Here is a 10,363-nt window from a genome sequence, read left to right on the forward strand (position 1 = left end):
GACCAATTAACATTATCAACTCAGTTGATAAAACCAAATTATCTTGTTAACTCTTTGACTCCCAGATCAAATTTGTAATTCTCCTTACTGTCAACCATACAATTTTTGCAATGTTTGTTCTGAGAATTTAGTATTGGATCAACAAATTATCCCCAAATTGATATTTTTCTTTATTCTCATCACTTATTTGGTTGATATTGTATTGATATTGAAAGGAGAAATTCCATCTTGGTCACCCATGAGAGTTAAAGGGTTAAGCTATAACTGCCATAGACAAAGCACCACTCTTCCTTTAGAAACTTAGCAAGAAGACTTGTTTCCAATGTGATGACTGAAGCAGTTTGTTAGACGGAAAACAGAAGTCAATAGGCAATTACTTCTTGATGCGTTTTTAATAGGTGTGCACAAAAGTTGGATTAAGTGCAGATGAAACTCAGGCTCTCATTAGTAAGACTAAAGACCAGGAAATCAAGGATACTTTGAAGGAGACCACACAGAAGGCTCTTGATTTAGGGGTTAGTACGTTAACAAATCGGTGGGATTATGTGGTTACAAACAAGATAATTTCAATTGATTTTGTCCAATGAATCGTTATGTAAATTGGCTGCCGTGAAGGATTATTGAAATTGACATTTGAAGCGTTAACCCTTGGTCAAAGAGAATAGCCCCAGAAACTCTTCAGAGTGGCTAATTTACATTATAAACTTAGTTAACAAAACCGAATTATCTTGTTTTGCAATCCACCGACGCAGTACCACGGTTTAATTTTCTTAGAAACCTAGCCCTGTTATTTGATTGAAGAGTTGTTAGTGGACTGAGTCCTTAGCACAGGCTTGAGTGTGAGATTGATACAGGATAGGTTAGCTGTGTTATCTTAGATTTGTTTGGAACTATTCTACTGAAATGTAGACAAATCTGTGGGACTGTCGATTTTGATTTCAGGCCTTTGGAGCTCCGCTAATTGTCGCCCATGTCAATGATGAGCCTCACACGTTTTTTGGCTCTGACAGATTTCTCCTGATTGCCCACTTGCTAGGTAAGTTCACAGTATAACTATTGTAACCTGAATCTTTAACTGGCTGGGCCGTCTTTTTTATATTTAAAGCTTTTTCATTTTTGTCATTTTTTCCTCTAGGAGTGGAATGGGAAGGTCCATTGAGGTCTCAAAACTCGAAACTTTAACATTAGTCTCAAACTGTAACTGAACCAAACGGGAATGTTTTGCAACCTGGACTCACTGTTCGATCTTGAATACCAAAACGATCAAAGAAGTCCCGATGAAGTAAAACCGTTTTCAAGCTTCCAGGAAAATGAAAACAACCTTAAACTCTCTATAATGATAATGCAATGTACACTGTGGAATAAATGTTCTCGCACATGGTAGACTTTCTGAAGCTTCTGAACCGCCAATAGATCCAACAGCCAAATATGATTGAACAAACCTTTGAGATATTTTGTGTGTCACCCATTTCTCACTTAAACCCTTTCCTTACTAATATCTCGATGAAAAGTCTCCTTACTTTTGCAATACATTTCTTTCAAAGTTTGTTTTAAGAATTTGGTGTTGGATCAAATGATAATACCCTCGTTCTTATTTTTCTTTATTCTCATCACTTGTCTACTTGCTATTGTATTAATATTGTAAGGAGGAATTCTCGTTTGGTCACTTATTGGAGTAAAAAAGTTAAACAAGCATTACGGTTGTTGTAGAAGCCGTAAGCTCCAAATAAAACACTTTGAATTAAAAAATAAACCGGTGAGAAAGATGTGTTTAATCACAATGTAGTGGACTGTTATATATTTTACATTAAGAACACACTTTTTTTCTTGTTTTCTTATGTATTTCACGCAGTACGTATCTATGCAGCTTCTTTTTTTTTTTTGAATTGTTCTTCTTCTTTTTTTTTTTGACAAACGCCCTTTGAAACAGGACCAAGGTAGACGTATAAAATCGGAGGCCAGCCGGGAAACATTTCTTCAAATTCCTCATATTGGTTCTCGTGTTGAATCCTTTTTATATATATTTCTATTTCAGTTAAAAATGACTAAAATGAAACACGCATTATTCCACACAGGGAATCATGCGTGTTTTATTTTAGTCATTTTGAACTGTATTTCGCTTTACACTCATGTGTATCGAGCACTTTCCAACAGCATTTGCTACAATTTCCCATAATTATATTTCTATTTCAAAGTTCAGCGGGCGAGTTCCTCGCAGCTTCGAATTTCATGATCGGGTAAATGCCCGACGTACAAAGTATCTCGGAGATCGTATTTCAACTGGGCACGACTGTAGTGATTCAAATGAAGTCTTATTTACAGTTTGTGTGATTTCTCAGAAAGGGGCATATCTCTAAGGATCACAGAGAAGAGGTCCCATAAATCAAGGGGCTTAGGAAGAGGACGGCGCACGCAGAGGTTAGTAATGATGATAGGAGGGTTTTATAACCAGTCGCGGTGATTTGTACCCAGTAGGGATAGGTGATATACTGTTTGGTTGTGAACGAGTGTTGATTTGAGATGAAGAGCTCTGCTTCTTCCAATCTTCAGATGTCTCGGGAATGTCGGTTTTTCTTCGAGTTTCCTCGTCAATCGGTGGGGATCTGCTTTCCATGTCCTCGATACATATGGACTTAGTGCGTCTTCTTTCCGGGCCGACAGTATTGAGGGAGTCCCCCTTAAAATTATTCGTGGATCGAACAAAACTCCCATTTTTTCGCTCAGTCGCGGGCCTCTCTTCAGGAATTTCAGTTTTTCTTCGTTCTTTAGTCACTTCTTTCTTCATCTTTTTCTTACTTTTAGTTTCGTCTTGTATTGCAGGCGTTCTTTGCGACGTCGTTGTTACAGCGGTGATATCTGAACTAAAATCTTGTGATTTACTCTGTGACTCTTCATCTGATGAAGGCTCGGGATTTTCAGATTTTCTTTTCTTTCTCTCCTTTTCTTTTCTTTTCTTCTTTTTCTTTGTCTTGGTCTCGTTATTTTGTGATGCAACACACCTGTCACTCTGTTCTTCAGATGTACCTATCGCTACAGTCAATCCATCCTTTAAGTCCAGAATAGAATTTGCCTTTTGTTCCTTGGACGAATCATCCGAATCAACCACTTTTGTCTTCGTTTCCTTCTCAGCTTTCTCTTTCTTCTTCTTCTTTTTCTTCTTCTTTTCTGTAGCTGCAGTATTCTTATCCTCAGTGACTTGTTCAGTAACTGGTTCATCCATCGTGGCTCTAGCCACTTCCGGGCGGCTTTCCCCAAATCTAGCGGGCTCTGCTGTAGATTTTCTCCGCTCGTTCAAAGGCGTAGTTGGCTTTACACGGATATTTGTCACGCTTTCTTCAGAGTCCTCTTTCACCCCTGTAATCGCGGCAACGGAAACAGAGTTTTTCTTTTTCGCCGTGGGAGTAGCTGATAGTCTACTCCCCTTCATTTTTTCCTTCCCAGAACTCTCCGCATCACTGATTCCAATTTCTTCCGCACGAGGCGAATGTCTAGAAGCTCCTAAAGTTGACGCCATAGTGGCCTTTTTCCCTTTAGAGTAAGTGTCTTTCGGGGTAACAAGTCTTCTTTCATTATTTGAAAAAGCTGGGGAAGGTTTTCCACCATTCTCGTTCAAGTTCTGCTCCATCTTAGACTTGTTTGAACTCTTGACTTCCCGCGCGGAACCTTTTCGAATCCCTTCGTCTTCGCCAACGGGAATTATGGAAGACCTCTTGGAATTTTTCACACCGTTTGAAGGCGACAAAAAGTTTTTCACCTTCTTCTGCTTCTCTTGTTTTTTGTCCTTGGCAGGCAGGAAAACCGTGTCTTCACTGGCGTCCAAGCTTAAATCGGAGGAAGCAATGGAGCTCTTCCTTTGTTCATTAATATTACTTGCATTCACGGATAGCTTTGCATTTCTTTCAGCAGGTGTAGGTGATTTTGAATTTCCTCCCGGCTTCCTATGAAAAACTGGAGAACTATTTTCAGTTGCTTCTTCGTTCTCGATAAAAGCTGGGTTTGTAATACCTGGCGAATAAGGCGGGCTAGAATGGGAAGGACGAATTACTCGTTCATCATCGCTATTCAAAATGTCGCTCAAGGTGTCATCGTCTAAATTCGACATGCTTCCGCTATCAGTAATCCGCTTGTCCTCAATATCAGAGTCGTCATCGTCTAGAATGAGTCTTGGAGGAGTCCGCTGATTATGTAGCTCAGTAGGTTCGTAGGCCGGCACAAGGGACCTCACGGGGTAGCCAGGGGGCCACTGCTTTTTACCCTCGACGTTGTTTCGAGGCAAGTTCAGCGAAGATGAAGCGCTCCCATTGGCTGAATGAATGAAAATATCGAAAGGCTTTAGGTGACGTAGATTGCATGGCAATATATAGCTGTTTTTAATTGTGTTTCGAAAGTAATCTTAGATTATTAGGGTAATTTGATATTATCAACTGAGCTAATAACGTCAATTGACCACCGTTAAGAGTTTCAAAGCTGACGTTGGCGAACGAATAGCTAACGCACGAAATGTCAGCTTTGAAACTCTTTAGGGTGGCCCATTTTCGCTATCAACTCAGTTGATAATGACCAAATTACCCTGCCATCCTCTCCCGTCACGCAGTACCACAGTTTCTTTAGAAACGTACCCCCTTTCATCTGAGATTACATTGGTTTTGCTTCACAACGCTCTGTGATAAACCTTGAACCTACGCACGAGCGGAATCATCCAATAAAGAAACAGGTTGGTGCGCAAATCTCGTAATCTTGTCGGGGAAAAATGCATTAACCGTGAACATCGTAAGACGGGTTTTAGCAGGTGTGGCTTAGTGAAAAGATAGCAACACGTTACCGGTCTCAGTTTTAAACCAGGAAAGAGCGCAGTGTCGTGCGATAACTGTGCCTGCTTCGTGTCCAATAAATACTACAGAAAGTTCACTAGGTATGTACGTCGCAAAAAGACTTGAATCCGAACCTCAGTCTTACTTACATTCAAACTCTTTTAGACTGTATAGATTTGTATTTTCACGTACGTCCACAATGCCAGGAACGACTTATGTTAAGAAAACTTGCCAGTGTGAACAGAGTTTTTTATTTTTACATACCTGAGACACGTTCATTTTCTTCCATGGCTTCCTTAATTTTCATTTGCTTCAGTTGCTGGTCTGTTTTGTGATCCAAACGGTTGCTGTTGATCGGTGTAAATTTCTTTTTAGACAAAAGCCAGGATTGTTTGATAAGCTGCCATAAAACACACAAAGTAACGAGTCCCAAGATGGAAGCGCCTGCATAGATCATCGGCTTCAAGTCCATATCAATGGGCGGGATCCCCTCTGTCGGAGGGAGGGGTGGAGGTGAAGGCGTGGGCGCTTCGTGCAGATCATATGAGTCACCATACATGGCGGACAACATAAAGGATGAATAAATGGTAGTTCCATCCCATAACGGAAAAACGAGAGAACTGTTAACTTGTAACTGTCTTAGTAAGTCAAGGGTTAGTTTAAGCGCAGTATCGTTTCTTCCGTAGATTGTGATATTGGCAGCTAAACTGTCGCAGTCCTCCTCGATCATATAGTAGCGGTCTGTGTTGTGATAGTTAAATTGCTTCTCATTTTTCTTCTTGTTACTTCCTTTCATCCGACCTCCCACTGCCAGGCGCTTCGCGCGATGATGTGCCCTGATGCTTGCCACGTCCACCCCGCAGTATGGCCGCTGACCAGTGGCACAGCTTACGTTGGTCACTGTGATCTGACTCGGTGGAATGCTTGTGAGGCTTGTAATTCCTTTTTCCAATGAGTCTGTCAAGTTTTCTTGAAAAATTTTAATCTGATCACAGTCTAGCACAAATACCAGCAGCAACGTGAAGTTCCAAGTTGGTTGTGCTATAACTGGTGGGGCTGCAAAACGACAAAAAAAAGAGAATGAATTTTGGCTCCAGGCTCAAAGCAAAATGGTCGGTAAACGAAATGGACACTATCTTGAGTGCTAAAAGGAATGTATTCATTTTCTGCTGTTTGAAGTTTGCTGATCGTGTAAAAAACGGAAAAAAGAAAACGAAAAACAATTTCATTCTTGTATTTTTAGGGAAAGAGTCTCAAAGAATCGATTCTGTTGAGCTTTAAAAAAAAAAAAAAGATTCCAGTCACTATTTTGCATTAAATTTGGAAAAACTCAAGGTTGGTGGCTGGTTTTTACCGCTCTCCCGAATCCAGTCTGTATCTTTCCGAGAAAAGACTTTCAGTAGAGGAGCGTGGCTCACTTTCCGCGGGACAGCAACTCGCTAATTAACTCACAAGATCTGTTGTTTACAACTTTTGTGATGTTCTGTGAATTGTCAGACTGAAAGTCTTTAGATTTGGTGACGAAACTACAAGTTCCGTCCCTTTGGGTGTTGGCCCCACTGAATGGAATCATTTGTATTTTATCCGAACTCAGATTTTACTGCTGCTCAAACATTCTCTTTGGATTTTTTTCATGTTTGTTCTGTTTTTTTTTTTCACAAATACTTCAAGAACGCCGGGAGAAAAGCCAAATATCGTAATCTAAGTCAGCCAAATTTAGCCAAACAGGTTTCTTCATTTTTAAAACAACGCCTACTCTGTAAGAAATTTCTCTTTGTAAAACAAAGCAAAAAAAAAAAAGAAAAAACAATACTTTTTCCTTACCTGTTACGGTTGAAATTGAAATGTTGTGACACTTGTCACAGCAGTAGGTTGTATTTAGGGGACATAAACAGCAGGTCCACTGAGATGCACTCTCATTAGATGCACCTGTCAGGTTCACAAAAGTCTGCTGGTCAAGAGTACTGCAGGCTGAACTGCTGTTGGTTCGACATTGGCAGGCGTTATTCTCCACAAGGCATGGGTTGGCTGAGATCGAACCGTTACAGGAAACCTATGGAAATATTGATTAGCTGTTAAATGTCGTAAAACTTAATTGTCACCATTTTTCAAGTTTTTCACAGTTCTTTTCCTCGAGTTTCCTCGAGACTGTGAAAACAAACCTTTCAGTAGCTATAGTTTTTGTTTGTTTGTTTGTCCCTTCATGCTAGGGAAACCAGGATAAGCTCCGGCTGAGTGTGCCACATGGCTTAGTACAGACGTACTGGAATAAAAGCTGCCCCTTGGGGGAACGAATTAATAATGAAGTGAAGCTGCTCCTTAGGGGAACGAATTAAGTCGTTTCTTCGATCTGGGGTTTGAACCAATACAACTTTATTATAGCGAACCAGCATTAATGCATCTTCTCCTTCTGTTATTCTTTTAACAACAATATTTATTTTTAAGAGCTATCACAGAGAAATTGAAATTTCCCCTGAATATGTTTTTCTCAATTTCTCTGAAACACCGTTTTTCCGTGTTTCCAAAAAGATTCCCCGAGCAAAATAAAATTAAACGCATGTACAAGTTATGAAAATTTAGCCTTGGGTTATAATGCCCTTAACATAACTGTTATTCCAATTAATTATATATGACTTGTAGGACAAGGCTAATTCAGCTGCGACTTCCATTCTAAAGCGCACCACGATAAAATATTAAATATCTGCTTTTCAACAGAAAAATGGGCGTCGTTTTATTAGGTGCGCGTAAGTTCGAGTGCTAAAAAAAAATATTACGAGTCAAAACACCGCAAAGGATGTTTGCTTTCTATCGATTTCTAAATTAAGAGATAATTTTTAAATCAGATGCAGCGCAAGCAAACTTTGAAACTGCCAAATGCACTTTTTCAATCAAGTTTAGAAGGATTATTCGTATTACACCTTTTATGAATAATAACATTTATAATAACCTTGCCAATTTTTTTTGTTAACAAAAAGGTTTTTGGTCGACTCATTCAAGTAGAAAAATCGTCTGCATTAGTATTAATACTAATACGATACGATACAAGAGCATCGGATAACTTTAACCTTCTAAGTCCTTTTCGCGCCGGTAATCTCCTTAATGAAGAAAGTGATCGACCTAACCGCAAATAGCTGCTCGGTAATATAAACCCGAAATATAAAAACACCGAACGATTTTCTCAAGTGATAATGTCAGCTGCCTTATCAATACGTGTATTTTGTTCGCTGAAATTAATTTTACTCGGCATTCGCGTTAACTTTTCTTTTCTTATGAATTGCGACAAATTTTTGAGTGCACCAATTATGATTGTACATGTCCTATAATCTCGTTCAATTTCCCAGCTTAAGCTTAGCTTAGATAATCCATTTTTACGAGTCCGCAGATCTTAGATGCATTCTGAGTATATCTAGTTACTTGACAACGTTTTGATTACAATTCAGTCGAAACAATCATGATAATGTACTGTGTACCCAAACGTGAAACCTCATCACAATTATTCGATACAAATCGACTCATGAAAGTCAAATTTTTCACGTCATATTTTCCGTTCGTTTGACTCACCACGTATCCCTGTAAATATCTAACTATTTCAAACCGAGAAAAGAGGGACTAAAATTCATTTTCCACGTTCAAATTTGAGTGCACTCGACCCTTAAATGGCAAATTCGTTCGCGCGTAATTAGGTTACATCTGTCTCACCAACACAACAAAAGAGAAGGAGAATTACTTCCACAGCCGCCGTGAACCGTCTGTTTCAAGCAAGAAATAATGTGCTTTTACGTAATTTTCTGTTCACGAATAAAGCTTTTCTGACAAGTTGTTTGTGCGGGCAATAAGACCTTGCGCTTGAAATGACGCTTTTAATTAGTTGTAAAATTTTAAGTCGGCTAACGTTCGCAAAAGTAATGATCGGGACATTAAAAAGCACATCAGAAAACTGAACACACCGAGCATTTTTCGCTACGTGAAGTAAATACGCAAATTCAAGGGAACTCGGCTTTAACGTGGCAAAGCGTTAGATCACATTTGCTAAGGCAAAGCAAATTGTACCCCAAGGTGCTGGAATAAATCCATGAACATGTTTGTTTGTGAACCGATATGGTTCATGACGCAAAATTATATATGTCAAATTTAAGTCTTTGAATCCTTTAGGGTTCGTTCTGCATTTAAATGGCGTGCGAATAAAATTCTGGACCAGATGAGAGCAAAACATTACATTTTCCATAGTTTTATTCCCCCTTGTTCCCTGAATGTTTGTTTTTTTTCGAGAGCTGAATTTCTTTCTTAATTCGTCAGCTTCACAGCCTGATTTACGGATTAAAAAATAATTTTGCTTAAAAATCACAATCGAAAGATAACTATCTATGTGCAGTTCTGAGAAAAGTTTTATGAATACCTGAGGGCAGGAATGAAATATTTCTGAATCCAGCGTCGAACAACCCAAAAACACCATGACCACTACAGCTAAATAAATAAAGAAAAAAATGAATTGACGGGTTAGTTGAAAAGACTAAAACTCAGTCGTTATTTGGTTACTTAAATTCTATGAACTCAATTTTATGTGTGGAAAAAATAATAATGAAGGAAAAAAGTAGGTTTAAGTTCAGCTTTTACCATTTCGAAGGAGAAAGGGATTATAGCAAGACATTATTCTGCGGGCAGCTGCTAAATGCCTAGTGCTTCGTTCTTCAAATCAGTTGGACGCCATCGGAAAATGCTGTCTCTCTCAATTTCCTTTTTTGCCAGACAGTGTTATCGCAGACTTGAGACCTCAACCAAGCGTACAATAAATGAAGTAATCTGGATTCCTTGAAAACGAAATTAAAATCCCCAAATCTTTGTCAGTTCATTGGTTCGTCGTGAAGGGGACAGCTTTTCATTGGCTACTGACTTTTGTTTTGACTGACGAGGGTGCATCTGAGAGATGCTGTCTACTTCGAAACTTTCTCGTGTCAGTTAATCCCAGCTGAGAAAACAGTTTAGTTCACTCTCTCTTCTCTCTTATTGCTTGACTACCGACGTGGAACTGCGAAGTGAATGTAATCTGAAAATCTCTGACGGTAATTTCATGCTTTCTTTCGATCCCTCACCTTGTCGATAATATTGTCACAGGGCTTTTGTGTAATGCCACTTGTCATTCAGCGCTGTCATTGTTGAGTCTCCACGCTTTAGACAAATGGGTTCGTTATCCAGTTTTATTCATAAGTAAACAGTCAAAATAATGTCTCACCTATTGAATTTTAAAGACGTGACTTGAATTGAAAACAAAATGTTTCGTGATCTTCTCTCATCGAAAAGGCCGCCATCATTGCTAGTTTTTTTTAAATTCTTTTTTTTTCAGTGCAGTAACAAGTGATTCCCTTTCTCAACCACTTTGTATTAGTGTTTTTAAACGAACAAATGCAAAATGATAATTTAAGGGCTACATCCATTGTACATCAGGGGTTTTAGTGTTAATTCTACGTACTGTATCGGAGTAAAACAACGATACACTTCCAATTCCTTAAAGGTGTATAAACTGACGCATTTACACTGACATTTTTTTTATCATA

The 10,363-nt window shown here is 39.0% G+C and overlaps 2 protein-coding genes across 2 annotated transcripts in view; one reads left to right on the top strand and one right to left on the bottom strand.

Annotated features, from left to right (window-relative positions):
- Window positions 1-1,749, top strand: part of LOC131795564 (glutathione S-transferase kappa 1) — a 6,931-nt gene extending 5,182 nt beyond the window's left edge. The window contains exons 7-9 of the mRNA XM_059113146.2: window positions 399-515; window positions 943-1,036; window positions 1,136-1,749. Of these exons, the coding sequence (XP_058969129.2) occupies window positions 399-515; window positions 943-1,036; window positions 1,136-1,182 (258 nt within the window). The 3' untranslated portion in view covers window positions 1,183-1,749. The remainder of the gene's footprint in view (window positions 1-398; window positions 516-942; window positions 1,037-1,135) is intronic.
- A 113-nt stretch (window positions 1,750-1,862) lies between these two features.
- On the bottom strand, window positions 1,863-9,842 carry LOC131795563 (neurofilament heavy polypeptide-like). The gene is made up of 5 exons (XM_059113145.2): window positions 9,426-9,842; window positions 9,208-9,275; window positions 6,636-6,864; window positions 5,076-5,867; window positions 1,863-4,305 (listed from the first exon to the last, which is right to left on the bottom strand). Exons 1-5 carry the CDS (start codon window positions 9,457-9,459, stop codon window positions 2,420-2,422), a joined length of 3,009 nt encoding a protein of 1,002 aa, XP_058969128.2. The 5' UTR covers window positions 9,460-9,842; the 3' UTR covers window positions 1,863-2,419.
- Window positions 9,843-10,363: the final 521 nt, after the last annotated feature.

This window comes from Pocillopora verrucosa, chromosome 9, assembly GCF_036669915.1.
Source record: "Pocillopora verrucosa isolate sample1 chromosome 9, ASM3666991v2, whole genome shotgun sequence".
NCBI lineage: Eukaryota > Metazoa > Cnidaria > Anthozoa > Scleractinia > Pocilloporidae > Pocillopora > Pocillopora verrucosa.

What these genes read in the sequence shown, in the direction of transcription:
- LOC131795563 (XM_059113145.2), bottom strand. Translation starts at nt 9,459, where the DNA reads ATGTCTTGCTATAATCCCTTTCTCCTTCGAAATG. An exon ending in TATTTCATTCCTGCCCTCAG is followed by an intron (nt 6,865 to 9,207) that starts GTATTCATAAAA and finishes ATATTTCCATAG; the next exon opens with GTTTCCTGTAACGGTTCGAT. An exon ending in TTCAATTTCAACCGTAACAG is followed by an intron (nt 5,868 to 6,635) that starts GTAAGGAAAAAG and finishes GTCGTTTTGCAG; the next exon opens with CCCCACCAGTTATAGCACAA.